This window comes from Chiloscyllium punctatum, chromosome 2 (genome assembly GCF_047496795.1).
Source record: "Chiloscyllium punctatum isolate Juve2018m chromosome 2, sChiPun1.3, whole genome shotgun sequence".
In the NCBI taxonomy this organism is placed as follows: Eukaryota; Metazoa; Chordata; class Chondrichthyes; order Orectolobiformes; family Hemiscylliidae; genus Chiloscyllium; species Chiloscyllium punctatum.
Genome location: NC_092740.1, coordinates 87,922,794 through 87,944,123, shown reverse-complemented (window position 1 = coordinate 87,944,123; position 21,330 = coordinate 87,922,794). Strand labels below are relative to the sequence as shown.

General features: G+C 41.2%; 1 protein-coding gene across 2 annotated transcripts in view; it reads left to right on the top strand.

Moving 5' to 3' along the window:
- LOC140486318 (guanine nucleotide-binding protein G(q) subunit alpha) overlaps window positions 1-21,330 on the top strand; it is a 212,445-nt gene that overhangs the window by 171,243 nt on the left and 19,872 nt on the right. The window contains exons 3-5 of one of the 2 annotated variants that reach the window (XM_072585296.1): window positions 2,926-3,080; window positions 20,081-20,209; window positions 20,735-20,863. In XM_072585296.1, the coding sequence (XP_072441397.1) occupies window positions 2,926-3,080; window positions 20,081-20,209; window positions 20,735-20,863 (413 nt within the window). The remainder of the gene's footprint in view (window positions 1-2,925; window positions 3,081-20,080; window positions 20,210-20,734; window positions 20,864-21,330) is intronic. The other variant, XM_072585305.1, reaches the window with a different exon arrangement.

Below are 21,330 nucleotides of genomic sequence, written 5' to 3'. Positions count from 1 at the left end.
ATTTTGTGTGTTTTTTAAAAAAAAACCCTGATCCCTACTCTGGTTATTTGGTCCATGTTATCTTTAGCCTGTGTAGTCTGTTTACTTTTCCATTTGCCATTGGAGACAGGTTATCATTATTTTTCTTAAGCCTTTCGCAACTTTGAAGTGATCTATCAAATCTCTCTGTTAACCCCTTCTTTCCCAAGCGAATCCAACGTCTTTACTTTTTTTACATCAAGCATGCCAAAAATTCTATTTCACAAAGTTGTTTGTGACAAACATCATCAAAACTTTGATAGTTCTATCTGCGAATACTCATACTTGGACTCACATGTCTGCCAATTAATTTCATTGGAACTTGGTCTTGAGGGTGCCATTAGTTGCTGTGTCAAGGTGCACCTACACCTCTCCTGTACCTCCCAAAGCCACATCTACTGTGTCTGTTGCTCTTGATGTGGCCTCCTCTACGTTGGGGAGACAGGACGGCAACTTGTGGAATGTTTCAGAGAACATCTCCGGGACACACGCACCAATCAACTCCACCACCCTGTGACCATACACTTCAACTCCTCCTCCCACTCTGCCAAGGACATGCAAGTCCTGGGCGGCCTCCACCACCAAACTCTACCCGCCCAATGCCTGAAGGAAGAGCACGTCATCTACTGCCTTGGGACCCTCCAACCGTCTAGGATCAATATCGATTTTGTCAGTTTCCTGATTTCCCCCCCCACCCAACACCTCATCCCAGATCCATCAGTCCATCTCGGCACTGCCCTCTTGAACTGTCCCACCTGACCAACTTCCTTCCCATCTATCTGCTCCACCCTCCACTCAGAACTATGACCATCACCCTCTGCCTTCACCTACCTATTGCATTTCAGCTACCCTTCCCCTTCCAGCCCCACACCCCTCCCATTATCTCTCTGCCCCTTTGCCACCCCCCCCCCCCCCAACATTCCTGATGAAGAGCTTATCTCAAAATGTTGACTGTCCTGCTCCTTGGATGCTGCCTGACTGGCTGTGCTTTTCCAACACCGCACTTCCTGACTCTTATCTCCAGTATCTGCCGTCCTCGCTTTCTCCTAGGAATTTCTGTACGCTTTAAAATACTTCAGTTTCACTTTCATTTGCACAAGGAGTCCCTTAGGGTGGGACGTTGCAGGCAGAGAAGTCAACAAAACCCCACCATCTTTTCAAAAGGATGACTCCTTATCCATCCCTACTTGCCAACCAAGAAAATCAACTTTAATATCTGTCAGAATGTTGCTTGTTTGAATGAGATCATATTCTTCTAAACTGCAGAGATTATTTATCCAATTTACTGAGTTCCTCATCATAGGAGTACCAATCTTCTGAATCTTTGCTGCATTGCCTCTAAAAACAAGTTATCCTTCCTTGGGTATGAAGGTGAAAACTCCAGGTGCGGTCACACAAAACTAAGCACAATTATAGCAACACTATTATTCTTGCATCGTATCCGCTTACAGTGCAAACCGGTCATGTTTCTTGTATACTCAAGTATCTCTGAACATCAATAATCAAAAGTTTAATGCCTTTGAAAAAAAGTTCTGCTTTTATTCTTACGACCCAAGTGAATAACCTCTCAAATATCCACATTATTATACTCCATGAATTACTTTATTGTCTATTTAATTGTCTGTTTTGCTGTAAACACAAAATGGTTGAGAAACTCAGTAAGTCTGGTAGCATCTGTGGACCGAGAAAGAGAGTTAATTTTTTTTGTGTGCAGCATAACATTTCTTCAAACCTATCATCGGAGCACAGGAACAGGAGTTGGCCATTAAGCCCCTTTAGCATTTTCTGGACATTCAGTGAGATTAGGACAGATCTGCAGCCTAATTCCATATACCCTATACTGCCTTTTGTTTATTATCCCTTAATATCTTTGTTTAACAGAAAAAAATCTAATTTTACCTTTAAAATTGACACCATATCCTGCATCCATTGCTGTTTGTCGAAGAAAATTTCAAACATGTATCATCCATTGTGTGTAGAATTGCTTCTGAACATCTCTGCTGAACTGTCTGGTCTTAATTTTAAAACTGTCCCCAGTTCTAGAATCTCTGAGTGGAAATAGTTTAACTTTGTCTACTGTCTTTGCCATTTGTTAATGTCTCGAAGACTTCAATCAGATCACTCATTAATCTTCTAAATTCTAGAGAAAACAGACCAAATTTACATAATCTCTCCTCACACGCTGAAGTCCTGGCATCATTCATATAATCCTGTATTGTACTCTCTCCAAGATCAATATACCCTTGCTAAGGGTGAGAGGACTCCTAGATGCCTGAGTTTTGATGAAGAGTCATACTGAGAAAATTTTTAACTCTGTTACTCTCTGCAGATGCTGCCAGACCTGCTCAGTACTTTAGGCATTCTCTGTGTTTGTTTCAGATTTCCATCATCCACAGTGTTTTGATTTTTCTGTGCACTTTTGAGCTTTTGTTTCTTTTTTTACGCGTTAAATCATATTGTTGAAAGAAGATTGTAGATTCCCTGTTGTACTCAACAAGCCATTATTTGTTTGCATTCTTAATACCTTTACATAATGAAAGTGCTCTCCTCAGAGGTGCACAGTCCAGTCTGACTGTCCAGTCTGACTGCCCAGGCACGGCACAAGAAGCTCTACTCCAGTAAATTATGGCTCAGGCCTAATTTTCAACACTGCATGGGAGCACCACAGCTGGAAATTTTAAAAGACTGATTTTCTGAACCACTGGATGTACAAGAAAGGAGTCCTGTGTGCTCCCTAAGGTGTACTTCAAGGATCTGGGATCAGTTCCTCACCCCATCCTGACAGTTGGAGAATTGCAAATCCTGGAGTAGCCTCAAAAGAGCAATAATGGACATTTGTAATATATAACTTGTGACAGATTCTTTTAAGTGGGATGCAAAACATTAAAGCATTTCTTTTCTTCACAGGCAAATGCACAGTTAATTCGTGACATTGATGTAGAAAAGGTGACAACATTTGATAATCCTTATGTGGAAGCAATAAAATGTCTGTGGATTGACCCAGGCATCCAAGAGTCCTATGACAGACGGAGGGAGTATCAACTGTCTGATTCAACTAAATAGTAAGTTTACAAATCTAATCAACTTAGTTTTAAAGTTCATTTGTGTATAAACTCTTAATAGTTCTCTTAAAATTGACATTTATGCCCCACGTATAGGACTACATTTTTGTAGACTTTGTATTTAGCATGACCTTTTATGCCCAAAGTGCATTAAAATTAAGGAAAATAAAGCAAATGTAAATATTGAAAGTTAAATGTTATAATATGAAATTTCTGGTGACCAGTTGTATTCCTAATTTCATGGTGTATCCAGGGGAACTTCGATTATCTGAATACCAATTATCCAAAAATCTGATTATCCAAAGATCCCTATAGAAACATTACATCAAAGACGTGTTTCCAACACTGATTGCTCTCACTCTCGCTCTCTCACTCTCTCACTCTCGCTCTCTCTCTCTCACTCACTCACTCACTCACTCACTCTCCCCACGTTTTCCCTGGAGTTCTGCAGAGGGGTGTATCCTGTACCCTTCTCTCTTCTCTCCCACTCCAGTCAGGAATAATCTCCAACATTATCCTGTGCAGGGCAAACGTGGAACCTGTCAAAACGTGTTTTTTTGTGGGGGGGGGGGGGGGGCTCATGCGCTTTGTGCTGGGGGGTGGGGTTGGACGGTGTTCTGGGGGCAGGTGGGGGCCTGTGGGCATTTTGTGCTGGGGGCTTGGCTTCGCACTCTGAGTGCTGCTGTAGTCTCCTGAAGAGGGAGCAGACTTTAAAAACTCTGAACCCCAGCGGAAAAGCATTTAATGGATTTTCCGAATAATCGATTATCCAAACGACATAGTGCCCTCCCATCTCGTTCGGATAATCGAGTTTCCACTGTACTTGTTTTGGTTAATTGAATGACTAAAGGTCATAGCAAGATTTCATAATCACAAGTCAAACCTCATAGCCAATTGCCCCAAGGCATGTCAGCAAAAGAAATCAGAACAGGTCTATTTAATGTACTCTTGCCACAATTTCAAACACCCTTCAAACTGAAAGCTCCTAAATATGTCAATTTGCAGATATTACTCATTGGATAATTTGCAGTGTCTCTGGAGTGAATTCTATGTATATCAAGGTAAGCGTAAGAATTCAGGGAAGTAGAACACAGAATAATAGTACTTTGGAAAATTCATTGGTAGAATTGGGAATTCCCAGGACAGGTATGACATGCCCTATGATCCATCCAATCAATGTGATTGACTCTTAGCTATGCTTTGGTATAGTAATCCACTCAATTCAAGAGTAATTAGGGATAAGCAATGACATAAGTAGTGACTTAAAGGTTTCATGTTTTTGGCTCCAAGAGAGACTCAGCCAAAGAGATGGGATTTTAGTGAGTTTTTTTTTTGAAAGGAAATGTTTAGGATTGGGGTTCCAAAGAGTATGGTTGAACTGAGATGTGGTATGTTTATTTATGAAGGGATGTCTCAGATGGTAGTGAATCTGTGGCATTCTTTACTACATGGGGCTATTAGAGGCTGGGTTGTTAAGTACATTCAATACTTAGACAAAAAAGTTTTTAATCAGGAAAGGACTCTAGGTTTATGGGGAAAAGGAAGGAAAGTGGAAGGGAGGATCATCAAATCAACTGTTATCTCATTGAATGGTAGATACTTGGTTCAAATCACCTATTTCAACACCTACATTTTATGGTTTTATCATGACAACAGGAAGTTTGAATTCACTGAAATTGGAGTAAGAGAAGTATTGGAATTTTGGTGGGTGTGAAGATGATGGAACAGGTGACTAAGTTCAGGACAACCTGAAAATTAAATCAGAAGTGTGAAATGATTAATTTTGGTTGGAAAGTCAAGAGAGGCTTCTGTCACCAGAGATATATATCCCTTTACACCTCTATCAGCGTTCCAAAAAGACCATTCCCTCTGCGTCTCCCTCGGTGGGTTCACACCCCCCCCCCCCACCAGGCCACACCCCACTCCTGGCACATTTCCCTGCCACCGCAGAAAGTGAAAAACCTGTGCCTACACCACTCCCCTCACATCCGTCCAAGGCCCCAAGGGATCCTTCCACATCTGTCAGAAACGTACCTGTACCTCTACCAATGTCGTCTGCTGCATCTGTTGCACCCGATGTGGTCTCCTGTACATTGGGGAGACAGGATGCCTTCTTGCGAATTGTTTCAGGGAACATCTCTGGGACACCCTCACCCACCAACCCCACCGCCCCATGACTGAACGCTTCAACTCCCCCTCCCATTCCGTCAAGGACATGCAGGTCCTGGGCCACCTCCACCACCAAATCGTTATCACCAATGTCTGGAGGAGGAATGCCTCATTCCACTTTGAGGCCCTCCAAGCACATGGGATAAATGTGGATTTCAACAGTTTCCTAATTCCCCCCCGCCCCCACCCCCCCGGCCACATTATCGCAGTCCCAAACCTCCAACCCAACACCGCTCTCCAGACCCATCCATCACTCATCCCTTCTGACCTATCACTTTCTCCCTCACCTTCAACCACTTATTGCTTTCCCAACTAAGCCCCCCCCCCCCCCCCCCCCCCCCGGCCGGCCCACAAGCCTCATTCCTGATGAGGGGCATATGCCCAAAATGTCAGTTCTCCTATTCCTGGGATGCTGCCTGACCTGCTGTGCTTTTCCAGTACTACACTCTCGACTCTGATCTCCAGCATTTGTAATGCTCACTTTTTGAAAGTCTAGAAAAGCATTTGAAACTAAATGATGAAATATTGAAAAGGATGCAGTTTAAAGAACTTCCGAATGTACAAGTCATTGATGGTAGTGCAGTTTGAGAATGCTGTTTAAAAAGGCTTGTCTTTATAGAGACAGAATTTAAGAAGTACACAAGTTATATGGAAGGATTAGAGAAAATTATGCTTATTAGAATAGCAAAGGTGAAGTGAAGATTCTGCGGATTTATGAAAGAGAAGCTGTCAGTAAGCAGAAAAACCATATTAACGTATTTAGTAAAACAAATATAGAGGTGGCATGAGGCATAAAATATTAATGCAGAGCAAAGATACCAAAATGTATCAATTAGGACAAAGCCAGTGATTTCACCCTTTCAATCTGCTTTGCCTTCGATAAGATCATGGCTGATCTGATTGTGATATCAAATCCACCTTTCTAGTTATCCCTGATACCCTTTTGAAACTGTTAGAAAATGATCTATCTACCTCTGCCGTAAAAATCTTCAGTGAACCATCTGCATCACCCTTTAGGCAAGGGAATGTCACAGACTTGCAATTATTAGATGAATAATATTTTCTCTCAATCTTAAATTGGAGACTCCCTATTTTTAATCTGTGTCCCCAAGTTCTGGACTCTTCCATAAGAGAGAGCTGCATATTCTTAAAATCTGGAATGTGCTGCCTATAAAAATTTGAAGCAGATTCAAGAATTACATTTCAGTAGGTCGGCAGACATGTTACTGTGCTGTTGACAGAGTAGAGGAGTATGATTAATTTGATAGCTTTCTCAAAGAAGCAGCATAGTCTGAATGATTTTTTGCAGTGTTGTGTTATTCTATGTTTATACAATTCTAAATTTGAATTGCAGACTTGTGGTATATGTATTGCTCAGGAGGAGGACCTTTGCTGGTCTGGTCTGTAGAAACTTTTGAAGTGCTAACAGCTTGTCCAACACCCCTGCCTTTTCCCGGGACTGGTTTTTTTTGCAAATAATTATCTAATTCTAATTCCAAAGCACGATTCAGCTTATCTGCAGAGTCTTCCTGGCAGGGTTTTCCAGATCCTAACCATACAGTTATAGAGTCATAGAGATGTATGGCATGGAAACAGACCCTTCGGTCCAACTCATCCATGCTGACCAGATGTCCTAAACTAATCTAGTCCCGTTTGCCAGCGGTTAGCCCATATTCTTCTAAAGCCTTCCTATTCGTATACCCATCCAGATGCCTTTTGTAAAGCACTTTTCTTAATTTTTTGATTGCTGTTTTTCCCCTTCATCTTTGGTGTCCTCTGATTTTTGATCCTTCTGGTCCCTTCCTATTTCCTTTATACGACATCTTCATGATTTTGAGCACATAGATCAAATCTTCATCCAATTTCTCTTCTCTGGAGATAACAGCAACACCTTCCCCAATCTTTTCCATCAATCTTCTCTATATCTTCCCATCTTTTGTGCCAGCTCAAGCTTTGGCTAACTGAAGAGAATAATATCTGAGGACCAGGCTTTGAAATCTCAGATTAAAGTCATGGTTTAGCAACCCCTGTGATTCCCATAATCCAAATACTTCAGAGACTTGAAACAACAGCCAGCTTAAAGCACTGGAGAACTGCCACCAATAGTAACTTCGCTAGATCCTCCAAATCCAGTGAAAAGGAAGATAGTTCAATTGTCGTGTCCTTTTCTCAATCTCGTATGCCCAGTATCAAGGCAGTGACCATTCAAAATCAGTTATGCTGTACAAGAAATGTTGTTCCTATGCCTGATACCAGACTCTCAAGACAAATAGAATTGAATAGAATCTCTACAGTGCAGATCGAGGCCATTCATTGATGTTCGGAAGAGCATCCCAACAGACCCACCTATCCCCAGCATTATTAGTGTACCTAGCCTGCACATTCCTGGACACTATGGGGGAATTTAGCGTGGCGAATCCACATAACCTGCACATCTTTCAACGATGGAAGAAAGCCGGAGCGCCTGCCAGAAACCCACGCAGACCTGGGGAGAATGTGCAGACTCTACACAGTCACTGAGGTTAGAATTGAAGCCAGGTCCTTGGTACCGTAAGGCTGCAGTGCCAACCTCTGAAATCATGCTGTCCGTTCTCTACTGCAAACTTGGGAATGGCAGAAGGCTCCCTAGTGGAGAGTGGAAACTTTTTCAGGGCCTCAAAGCATCTTTGAGTTCAAACTTTCTTGAGGATTCATTAAAGTACCTGCTTTGTACCCAACCAAAATGGAGAAGGTTCTTTCAGGATGGTGCTGATTACATTGAGACATTTGGTTGGAAATATGTGGAGGTAAAGACAGGGTGTCACAAAGAGAGTGCATAAATCTTGTAACAAATTGTTCTGTCTGGCTCTTGAAGTACCACATCTGCCAAAGTGGCAGACCCCACTTTGGCTTCATAGGCTATATCAAAATCCATTAACTTGGAGTTGCCCTCAATCCTGAGAGTCTTCTGTGGACAGGTGAGGTGCCCATAATTGGATGCACTACATCATAATGTTTCTGTACACACGGCCTCTATTTTTCAAGCTAAAGATTCTGTATATCTTATTAACTCTATCACAATCTTTCCCGAGGCCTTCAACAATTTGTGCACTTGTACCCCAGGTCTCTTTGCTGTCGCACTGCCTTTAGAATTTCATCTTTCGTTTTATGTTGCCTTTTCTGGTTCTTGCTCCCAAAATGAATCACTTCACACTTCTGTATTAATTTCATTATTGCATCATTTCACTTGTTGTTAGATAGGAAGTCAGACAGGACAGTTCGTCATGGGGACAAAGGAAGTGATAGGGTGTTGTCAGCATGCATTTGGAAACTGACTTTGCACTTATGGATGATGCTGAACAGCCCTGCCCAAGGTTAGAGCAAATGTTGTAAATTAACTCTAATATCATCACTCATACCAAGAAACTGTGACCCAAATTTAGTAGACAGTGCCACCTACTGAACTTTACCTACTGTGAATAAGACAAACCGGACCGAAAAAAGTGCCTTTTCTGTTTTGTTTATTTCACCTAGTTTGCTGGAAGGGCTGTGCTGCTGATATTCATATATCACCCTCAAAACTAGAGTACATTCAGTTACTTTTACAACAGGGAATGATGCTTGAACCTGTTGAAATCTCTATAATAAATGCTACCACTTTGTTACTTCTAATGAAATGCTTTTATCCTAACCCTTTGAACTGGTGTTACTGTTTATTTGCTTTTTAAATGTATGTTGCTTGATTGCACGTCAACTGCAGCTAGTGCCTTCTCTTTCAAATCTCCTGAAGTGACTGATGTGATCGTATGTCTTAGCAATCACTATTAGGTGCTTACATTGTTAAACAGGAACAAGTTGCAGTTGGAGACATCAGCGTTACATTTCACGAACGTTAAGTTGCTAATAGTGGGCTAGACAGCATAGCAGAACTTTTCTGTGGATTTTTTTAAATTTGTGAAACATTGGAAAAATTACTGTGTGAATGTGAGCAATTGATCTCAGAAGCAGAGATAAATCAGGAAGTTGAAAGGATGGAGGAATACAGGAAAATCACAATCGCAGACAAATAGTACTGGTTATATTGTTGTAGCTGTGGACGTGCAAGTGGCCCAAACCTGATGGACTTCACCTTCGGGTCTTAAACTTTTTAAGAAGTGGCTAGTGGGATAATTGATCTATTGATTTTTAATTTTCAAAAAAATGCCATTCAGGGAAGGTCCCATTAGGCTGGGAGGCAATTATTTATAAATACTATAACTCCTGTATTCAAAAAAGGAGATAGAAATCAAGAAGCTACAGATCAGTTATTTTTAACAGCACCATAGGAAAGATGCTGAAAGCTATTTTAAAATAAGTTATAGCAGAGAATTAAGATAAGTTCAAGAAAGTGAAGTAGAGTTAATATGGGCTTGTGAACAGGAAATCAGGATGGAATGATTTAATCAGGTTCTATGAGGAGGTAATACGTGCTATGTACAAGGGGAAACTGATGGATGCACTGCACTGAGATTTCCAGAAGGCACTAAAATGCCACATCAAAGGTTTTTGTGGATAATGAAAGTTCATGGTTTAAGGATAACATGTTGGCATTGATTGGCTTGTTAACAGAAGCAAAAAGTAGATACAAGTGGGTCTTTTCAAGTTTGCAAGTGGAATGCCACAGCGATTTGGCTGGGGCCTCAAATTTTAACAGTTTAATGAAATGACTTCGATGAAGGGGTAGAAGGTATATTTGCCAAATGTGCTGCTGATACAGATAAATTGGAAAGTAAGTTGTGAAGATGAAATATTTACACTGTAAATATGAATGTGTATAGGATATAAGCAGGTAGGGACAGAGTTACATTTTCAGTTTTGTGAAAGAAGAAGTTCAGCTGAGCATGACTCAGATCAGACAAGAACTTGCAGTTAACAATGGGGTGCTGAGGTGAGGGTAATGGGTTAACAGGGTGGAAAAGCATTCTTTATGTAGAGCCATTTAACCGTATTGGAATCATTCCGTATGTAAGGTCAGTTAACAAGGTGAAAAGTATTCATTATGTGAACCTAGTTAAGGTTAAGAACATTCCTTGTGTAACAGCAGATGGTCACCCAGTCAATATATATGTTGCCTTGTCTGGATGTTCCTCCCTGTAAAATGACTATTTTATTCATTAAGAAACTATTGTTTGAGAGAGAAGACTGGGAACCCATGTCCCTGCACACATGGGCAATCATTCTCTCTCTTTCCAAGGCCCGGAATAAAGATGAAGGAGATAAAGCCATACTGTGTCTCCGAGTGTTATGTTTTGACTGAGGGGGGAACAGGACAATACAGGGAAATACAAAGCTTGTGTGTGCAAAGGTGTGGCAAATGCAGCATTATGAAGGAGAATGTGAACTTGCCCATAATGACAGCAACCGTAAAGCCTGTTTTCTAAATGATGAGAGATTGCAGAGCTCTGAGGAGGAGGATCTGGGTGTCCTTGTGCATGAATCACAAAACATTAGGGTACAAAAGCAGCAAGTAATTGGGAAAGCTAATAGATTTCTATCACTGAGGGAAAAGTTTTGTTTTTATTATTCATTCATGGGATGTGGGCATTGTCACCTGGGACAGCATCTGCTACCCATCCTGAATTGGTTTTGAGGAGGAGGTGGTGAGCTGCTTCATTGAACTGCTGCAGTCCAATTTATGTTGGTTGATCCACAATGCCCTTAGAAAGAGGGTTCCAGGATTTTGACACATTGACACAAAGGAAAGGCAGTACATTTCCAAGGCCATCTAATTTCTTCCAGATTGTGATGCCCCCATGTGTTGGCCACTCGTGTCATTGTGGATGGTAGTAGTTGTGGGTTTAAGGCACCGTCTGTGGAGCCTTGGTGAATTTTGTGGATGATGCACTCTGCTGCTACTGAGTGTTGGTGATGGAGGGAGTGCATCTGATGTCAGGCTGCTTTATCCTGAATGGCGTCAAATTCCTTATGTTGCCGAAGCTTCACTCGGGCAAATGGAGAGTATTTCATCATGCTCCTGAATTGTACCTTGTGGATGGTTTTGCCAAGTCAGGAGGTGAATTACTCGCCGCAAGATTCCAAACCTGTAACCTACTCTTGTAGCCACTGCATTTGTGGTTGGTCCAGTTGTGTCTTTGGACAAAGGTAACCTTCAGGATAAAGAGCATGGTGAATTGGATGATAGTGCCATTGAATGTCAAAGGATATCCTGTGAGGATTCCATTCTCCCAGTTCTCCATCTCTGTCACATCTGTTCTGATGTTGCCACCATGTCACCCATTTTCAGCTGAGAAAACCCTGTTATCATAGTTTACAGGGCCCTTAGCCACTTCCATTACTTCTGCCCTCACCTCTTTCCTTTCCTTCCTCAACAATGATAGGTCCCCAGTCCTCACTTTCCACCCATGAGCTTTTGCTTCTAAAGTATCGTCACCTGCCACTCCTATCGCCTTCAGTGGGATGACACCACCAGACCCCCATTCACCTCTGTTATCCAGCATTCATGATTCTTTGTTCTATTGTTGTAAATGGTGTTAACGTTCTTTGTAATATATGCTGCTAGGGTTGGAGGGTTTGAGCTATAGGGAGAGGTTGTATATGCTGAGGCTATTTTCTCTGGAGAGTCAGAAACTGATGTTTATAAAATCTTGAGGGGCATGGACAAGGTAAATAGATAGGGTCTTTGCCCTGAGGGAGGGGAGTCCAATACTAGAGGACATAAGTTTAAGGTGAGAGGGGAAAGATTTAAAAGGGACCCAAGGGGTAACATTTTCATGCAATGCATGTATGGAATGAGCTGCCAGAGGAAGTGGTGGAGGCTGGAACAATTCAATATTTAAAAGGCATCTGGATATGTTTTTGAATAGGAAGGGTTTAGAGAGATATGGGTCCAATTGCTGACAAATGGGACTAGATTAATTTAGAATATCTGGTTGGCATGGTCGGGTTGGACTGAAGTGTGTGTTTCTGTACTGCATATCTTTGACTCTGTATGCACAAATCTGTTAGTGGTTTAATTTTTTCAAAACAAAGTTAATTTTCTGTTGAGGTGCTGTAGCAACTGTGACTGAGAGAACAGGTTATTTCAGAATTAATGCACCACAAAGGTAAAAAAAAACATAGTTGGAGTTATGTACAGGCCACCAAATAGCAGTTCTGAGCTGGGGCGCAAGATACACTAGGAGAGAGAAAAGATATGTAGGAAAGGTGAAGGTACTGTGATCATGGAGGATTTCAATGTGCAGGTGTACTGGGGAAATCAGGTTGGTAGTGGATCGCAAGAAAAGGAATTTGTGGAATGTTTACAAGATGGTGTTTTGGAGCAGCTTGTGGTGGAGCCCACTAGGGAACAAGCAATACTAGATTTAGTGATGTGCAATGAGGCAGACTTGATAAGGGAGGTTAAGGTGAAGGAACTCTTAGAAGTCAGTGATCATAATATGATGGAATTTACTCTGCAATTTGAGAGGGAGAGATAGACACAGATGTAACAGTATTCCAGCTGAATAAAGGCAACTACAGAGGCATGAGGGAGGAGCTGGGTAGAACTGACTGGGAGAGCAGTCTAGCAGGAAAGATAGTGGAACAGCAATGGCACGAGTTTCTGGGAGTAATTCAGGAAACAGAGCAGAGATTCATTCTGAGGAAAAAGAAGCATGGTACAGGGAGGATGAGGCAGCTATGGCTAACTAGGGAAGTCATGGATAGCGTAAAAGCAAGAGAAAATTTATAATGTGGCAAAGGACAGTGGGCAACCAGAGGATTAGGAAGCTTACAAAGGCCAACAAAAGAGGAAATAAGGAGAGAAGAGATTAAATATGAGGGCAAGCTAGCCAGCAACATAAAGGAAGACTGTAAGAGTTTCTTTTGATACATAAATGGCAAAAGAGGGGCAAAAGTGGACATTGGGGTCCCTGGAAAATATTGCTGGAGAGATAGTAGTGGGGAAACAAGGAATTGGCTGAGGAACTGAATACTTCATGTCAGTCTTCGTCATGGAAGACTCGAGTAATATCCCAGAAATTTGAGATATTGGGGCAGAGATGAGTATGATGGCCATCACCAAGGAGAAGGTGCTTAAAAAATGGAATAGCCTAAAGGTGGATGAATCAACTGGACCAGATGGACTACACCCTAGAGTTCTAAGGGAGGTATTAGTGGTGATCTTTCAGGAATCGCTAGAATCAGGAAGGGTCCCAGAGGATTGGAAAATTGCTAATGTGACAGCCCTCTTTGAGAAGGGAGTAAGGCAAAAGATGGAAAATTACACGCCAATTAGCCTAACCTCAGTCACGGGTAAGATCCTCAAATCCATTGTGAAGGATGAGATTTCTGAATACTTGGAAGTGTATGGTAAACTAGGGCAAAGTCAGCATGGTTTCATTGAGGGGAGGTCATGCCTGTCAAATCTGCTAGACTTCTTTGAGGAAATAACAAACAGGTTAGACCAAGGAGAGCCAATGGAAGTTATCTACTTGTACTTCAAGAAAGCCTTTGACAAGGTGCTGCACAGGAGGCTACTGATTTAGATAGCGACCCATAGTGTCAGAGACAAGGACAGAAGATTGGCTGTCTGGCAGAAAGTAGGGACTGGGGATAAAAGGGTCATTCTCAGGATGGCAGCCAGTGACAAGTGGTGTTCTGCAAGGCTCAGTTTTGGGACCACAGCTTTTCACTTTATACATTAATAATCTAAATGAAGGCACTGAGGGCATTCTGGCTAAGTTTGCAGAGTAGACAAAGATAGGTTGAGGGACAGGTAGTATTGAGGAGGTGGGGAAGCTGCAGAAGGATTTGGACAGGTTATGAGAGTGGGTAAAGAAGTGGCAGATGGTGTGCAAATTCGGAAAGAGTGAGATCGTGCACCTTGGTAGGTCGAATAAAGGCATGGAATATTTTCTAAATGGAGAGAAAATTCAGAAGTCTGATATGCAAAGAGACTTGGGAGTTCTAGGCCAGGATTCTCTTAAGGTAAATTGGCAGGTTGACTCAGTAGTTAGGAAGGTGTGTGCAGTGATGGCATTTATTTGGATAGGACTTGAATATAAAAGCAGGGAAGCACTTCTGAGGTTCTGTAAGGGTCTGGTTAGACCACATTTGGAGTATTGTGTACAGTTTTGGGCCCTATTTTTCAGGAAGGATGTACTGACCCTGGAGCATATATTCAGAGGAGGTTCACAAGAATGCTCCTAGGAATGAAATGCTTAACGTGTGACGAACGTTTGAGAACTCTGGGTTTATACTCGATGAAGGTTAGAAAGGTGGGGGTGGGGTGGGGGTCTAAGTGAAACGTAGAATACTGAATGGCCTGGACAGAATGGATATTAGGAAAATGTTTCTATTGGTGGGAGAGATTAGCACTTGAGGGCATAACCTTAGAATAAAGGGAAGAGCTTTTAAAACAGATGTGGAGAACCTTGTTCAGCCAGAGAGTGGTGAACCTATGGAATTCACTGCCACAAAAGGCTATGTATTGAGTTATTTACGACTGATATCGATAGATTCTTGAGTGTCAAGGGGATCAAGGGTTTTCAGGAGAATGGGGTTGAGAAACTTATCAGCCAAGATTGAAAGGTGGAGCAGACTCGATTGGCTGAATGGCTTAATTTCTGCTCCTATGTCTTATGGTCTATGTAAACAGTCCATTGAAAGTGATTGTGCAGGTTTCGCGCCCTACGGGAAAGCACCTGGTCTCATCTTAGCATCTTGCACAATGATGACAACTGAGAATGTTATGTGCACTTCATCCCTATGACATGCTGACAAACTTCTTTTATATGATGTTAGCTGACCAGGGTTGGCAGTTAAGAGAATAGAGTGTTTTATTTCAGAATATACACTTACCTCACTTCAAATACTTCTAATTAGAAAGTACACATAAATCTGATGATTGACTTAAGTAGTAGCTTCATAGAAGATAAAACAACTTGTTTGGCCGAGAACTCTAGATATTTGATTAGCCTCCACATGTCTTTTATCATGTCATGGATTCCTTGGATGACTTTTTGATTTCTTATTGTTCTAAGCTTTGTTGAACAAAATATCTGCAGAATTTAGCCAACTGTTGCTGCTGCAATACTGTGTGGTTCAAACTTTCAAATTTCGTAACATGATTCAGGGTTAAAACAGAAGCTATAATCAGTAGACATTACCAGAGCCATTTTTCCATGGTGCAGTTTCTAAGTGAATCAAGCTGTTGTAGAGTGATACAGCATGGAAATGGACCCTTCAGTCCAACTAGTCCACGCTGACCATGTTTTCAAACGAAACTAGTTCCATTTGCCTGTGTTTGACCCATATCCCTCCAAACATCCAAATGATCAATCAGAACAATTCAGTGCTTGCAAAAAGAATGGCTGTTTCATTGAATGTTTCAAGCTATGTTGACGTACAGGACACTTGAATGGTCATACTGCATATTGTAAATTTAATTCCTTTTCTTCAATCTGAATCAGTAGAATTATCCTTGTTGAAACATAATTTACCATTTGATATGTATGTTCAAAGATTAAACATACCCATTTAAATGTTAATATAGCCCACATTTAATTTTGAAGAAGTTATTCCAGTGCTCATAATTCTAGAAAGTTGCTCATTTACCAGTGTTGTTTCTTTTGCTAATTGTCATCTACTACTGGTTTCATTTATTAATTTGTTTGTATTAATTCAAGGTTTCACTAATGACTACTTAACTATGTGCTTTATTGTCATTGTTATTGTCTTGACAAAGCATTTGAAACTATCTAAGTCCTCACTTAAAGTTGTGGCTGTTGTTTCCAAACATTGCAATTTTAAATGAAACAGTTTCTCAAAGGCACCAATGTTAAAACCAGGAGTTAGGCTCTATAGGGCCTTCCTCCTCAAAATAAGACTTTAAAACATTATAGTCTGTATGTTAGAATTGTATAGTACAGCAGATGTCCTTTGACCCAATGATGAAAGCTACTCTGCACACTATGATTTGGAGATGCTGGTGTTGGACTGGGGTGTACAAAGTTAAAAATCACACAACAGCAGGTTATAGTCCAACAGGTTTTAATTGGAAGCGCATTAGCTTTCGGAGTGTCGCTCCTTCATCAGGTGGTAGTGGAGGGCTCAATCCTAACACAGAATTTATAACACAAATTTACAGTGTGATGTAACTGAAATTATACACTGAAAAGTTGATTGTCTGTTAAGCTTTTCATCTGTTAGAATACCGTGATAGTTTCACTTCTTTCATGTGTAAATCACAAAACCCTTTTTTGTTTAAAAGTTGCATTCTTGGATTAGCTGTTAACAATGGTGATAGCTAGACAATATGTTGCAGGTGTTGGCCCCCTGTGTTCTCTGTCTATGCCATGATGTTTAGATTGATTCTAATCTAAAAAGTGAGATAATGGGGTTTTACATGAATGCATGCGGTTTTTGAGCAAAGTACAATGTAACCCTGAAAGTACAAATTCACCCCACAAAGTATGTGTGTGCATGTGGGTCTTTGTCTGTGTGTGTGTGTGTCTCTGTGTGTGTGTCTCTGTGTGTGTGTGTCTCTGTGTGTGTGTGTCTCTGTGTGTGTGTGTCTCTGTGTGTGTCTGTCTGTCTGTCTGTCTGGGTTGGGGGTTGTGAGTGTGAGAAAGTGTATATGTGTAGTGAGTGCAGAGTGTCTTAAGTCTGTGAGGGGGTACATGTGAGAGTGTGTGTCTGTAAGGGTGTGTGTGGGTGTCTGTGTGTGTGTAGTGCAAAGTGGTCACCCGTAATGTGACATGAACCCAAGATCCCGGTTGAGGCCCTCCCTATGGGTACCGAACTTAGCTATCAGCCTCTGCTCAGCCACTTTTCTCTGCTGCCTGTCCCAAAGTCCACCTTGGAGGATGGTTACCCAAAGGTCTGAGTTTAAATGTCTTGGACCACTGAAATGTTCCCCAACTGGGAGGGAACCCTCCTGTCTGTTGATTGTTGTGCGGTGCCTATTGATCCGTTGTTGTAGCCTTTGCTCAGTTTCCCCAATGTACCATGCCTCCGGGCATCCTTGCCTGCAACGTATAAGATAGACAACGTTGGCTGAGTCACATGAGTACCTGCCACGTACAAGGTGGAAGGTGTCCCCACGTGTAATGGTGCTATTTATGTCCACATCCTGCAGCGCCTACCATGACAGGGTTGTATGGAGTTATCCTGAGAGCCGGGCAGCTTGCTATGAACAACGATCTATTTGAGGTTTGGCGGTTGTTTAAAGGCAAGTAGTGGAGCTGTGGGGAAGGTCTAGGTGAGGTGCTCATCCTCATTGATAATGTGTTGCAGGTCATGAAGAACATGGTGTAATTTTCAACTTCTTGAAAAAAAGGTTTTGTGATTTACACATGAAAGAAGTGAAACTATCACTGTATTCTAACAGATGAAAGGCTTAACAGACAATCAATTTTTCAATGTATAATTTCAGTTACATCACACTGTAAATTTTTGCTATAAATTCTGTGTGTTAGGATTGAGCCCTCTGCTACCACCTGATGAAGGATCGATGCTCCGAAAGCTAGTGTGCTTCCAATTAAACCTGTTGGACTATAACTAGGTGTTTTGTGATTTTTAACTCTGTACACTAGTTCCACTTCCCATCACTTGGTCTATACCTTTAAATGTTATAACCTTTCAGGTGCTCATTCAAGTACATTCTAGAGGTTGTGAGGTTTCCCAGCTCAACTTCCCTCCCAGACAGTGCATTCCAGAAGTTGAAAAACTTTACGTGGCTAAATTGTTAGATTGGTAAATGAAAACTTGGAAAAAAAAATATAACTTGCAGTTCCTACTGCTCACAGTTAATCATGCTTCCCACTCCCTTATCCTCTTGATCACTGAAGATCCTTCCTCTCTCTAACTCTCCAAATTGTAGACTCTTTCCCTCTCCCTATCCCTTCAAGAGTGGAGCCTAAGGTATCACTTTCAGAAGTATGCACCAGGGAGGTTCCACTCACTAAGCTCCAGGCTGCTGGACTGAGCTGTAGCCCAATCCTGGCCACGTTGTACTACACCTCCCTGAGATGACACATTGACCACCTCCCTGTCTCTGCGACTGCCTCCAGCTTCCCTCCCCTTCCCCTTATATAGCCATGGCAGGGCTCAGTGGCGTCTCCTCCCTTTCTTTTCTTGTATCAAAACTCACACTGAAATCAGCAGCTTCTGAAGTGAATGCTGGTCTGACTTCTCACTGCAGTCTTGAAGTTTGCTGTATTCCTTTTGAATGATCTGTTCGAATTACCTGTTGAATGACATTCCTCTACACTGAGCAACCATCACCTTCTACTGTTCTTCCAATTGTGAGTTGCCATTTCATAAGCGATCCTGTTTGCCAAATCAGAGACAGGAAGGGAGGAAAAGCCACTGAACTCATCCATAGATGACACATGGAGGAGGAGGAGGGGTGACGGTCAACTTCCTACAGCCAGTCCACAGGAGCGGCTCCGTGTGAAGCCCAGAGGTGGCCAGCATGAGCGAGGCGTTGTGTCCTCTTAAAAGTCACCAGCAGGCATTGGCTACAAGCTGGCATGATCAAGTGACAACCCAAGCAGGTGGCACGAAGCCTGCCAAGCAATGGATCCCTGCTGCAGACTTCAGCCAGGTGTGTGGCATGGGGAGAGACTGCAAGTCACCAGGTTCAGCATGAGGAACAGCTTCAATTTGGACAGTGAGAGAGCACGTCAAAATGCTGTCAATCAGGTGTTAAACAGCAGTAAAATGAATCTTGCCACACTCAACAAAATTGCAGGCCCAAATAACTTCCCAACTTCAAAGCAGAACAGTGCTAAATGAGGCTGACTTAAACAGGGACCCCTGCAGTCTGTACACAGTGTGGAATTCTTTAAAGTGCTACTTTTTTTTCCCCGTGCTGCGCATTCACTGTCACACTCTGTTGATTTTGCTTGTTAAGTAAAATAGCAACAAATCCGGATTGAAGAAATAGTGACCATGCAATTAAAAGTGAGAATTGTACCTAAAAACAGCCAATAGGGAGCTACTAAGGACTAACTACCTGGCAGAAAGTGATGAACCAACTTCTGCATAAGAAAATCTATAATTCTTCTCTCACTCATTGCGATATCTCATGGCTAAAATAAGTTATTTCAAAAAATGTCAACTGCAGTTACATATTCTGGGATGATGTGATGCAATATACTCCTTGAAATATAGTTTGTATTTGAAACCCTTCAGTAAATGTTTTGCATGAAGCTTCGGCAGCTCCTATAATTGTCGCCTTGAAATTGATATATTTGCCCAAAGATTTAATTTCCTATCTAGATCTATGTCCTGTAGTCTGAGTACATGCTATCTGCACAATTTTTGAGAAAAATGCTTTTTAGTCTGCTGAGCCAGACTGCTCCTAAATTGAAATCTCTCTCATTGGTGTTGAGTGTAAATGCTGACTCCATCTGTCAGTATTCAGACTTTTGCTCTTGGCACTGCATCATTCTGTGCTGGCCTGTTTGGTTTTTAACCATCTTTCTCTGTTTCTTGAATTTCTTTTATTTGGAAAAAAAATGCTAAAATAAAGTTATGTCATTGAAAAGAAATGTTATAAGAAACAAGAGAATTGATTCATTCTTATTACACAATTGCATAGACATGATATTGGCATTTGAAAGCATTAATTCAACCAATTCAATGACCTTGTTAAATAGTAGGCTCTAAATGGGATAATGGCATATTTTCCCTCAAGTTATGAGTAATAACAGGAGAGCCTGCTCATTCATTTAAAAATGATCCAAACATATGAATTTGTTTTAATTTTTGCAGTATCTTTCCTTACTTGGCTTTCCAAAAATAAATCAAGGCACTCACTTAGAGGAGCCAATGCATCACATTTAATTTTCTTTCTTATTTCACAGCTACCTTAGTGATACTGATCGTATTGCAGCACCAGATTATCTGCCAACTCAACAGGATGTGCTGCGGGTTCGAGTGCCCACAACTGGCATCATTGAGTATCCATTTGATCTGGAGAATATAATCTTCAGGTACTGATTGGGGCCTGTTGTAAATTTCCTAGTTAGCAGATGTTGTGTCTTCCCAGTATTTTCAAGTTCAATCTGATGACATATACAACTTGTAAATGACCTTATTTTAAAGTAGTACTTATGGATTAGTGTCAAGGACAAAAATGCACACAATCACTGTCTTGGAAATTAAATACCTTTTGTGTAAAATTAAAAACCTTTCAGAGAACCTTGCCAATTCGACTACAACATGTGCTTTTTTGATAAAAAAGCACAAGTTTCATGAATTCTATATTAGAGGAATACTGGGAAAATGCACTCTGCATTCTAGGGAAAGTGGCACAATCTGGTGAGGAGTAGGTTTGAATGTTAAGAACTATCCCACATCACCTCCTTGAATAAGTGGTACCGTCTTGGGGAATTCACCATGACTCTTGTTGCCAGGAAGAATGGTGATCACCACAACACCCTGTTTCTATTTTCCTCCCCAGCTTCCCTCTCCAATGTCACAGTCTTTGCATTCCTGTTGTTTCTCCCTGTCTGTAGCTATCTTAAAGACTTGGACCGTATAGCAGAACCTACCTACCTACCCACTCAACAGGATGTGCTTAGAGTGCGAGTCCCAACAACAGGGATCATTGAATACCCTTTCGACTTACAAACCGTCATTTTCAGGTAGAAGAAAGTTACTAAAAGACAGTATTAGTTTTTACAGCTTGGACAAAAACCTTCCATTTTCAAGGACTCTTTGAGCATGATGTAAACTGAATTTCAAATTTGTAAACTTAATAGATATGATTGGAACAAAACAGTGCATGCTTCATAAATCTATGATTACTTTTAAAGGCAATATTTATTTACAATCATAATTGTTTATTTGCAAGTTGCTTTTTTATTCTTTAAAATAACCAGATAATCTAATATGTATTAAATAATGAGATCATTGGATAAACTAAAAACCATTATTTTGCGTTTTAAGTTGTTTTCATTTGCTTACCAAAGAGACTGAGGTTCATGTAAATTCTTCAAAATGAATGACTTATTTTTTTCTGTTGAGCTATTATTGAATTAATCATATGAATATTTGTCAAATGCATGTATGTTACAAATTTTAAGGACTTCTCAGCTATTCAACTATATAG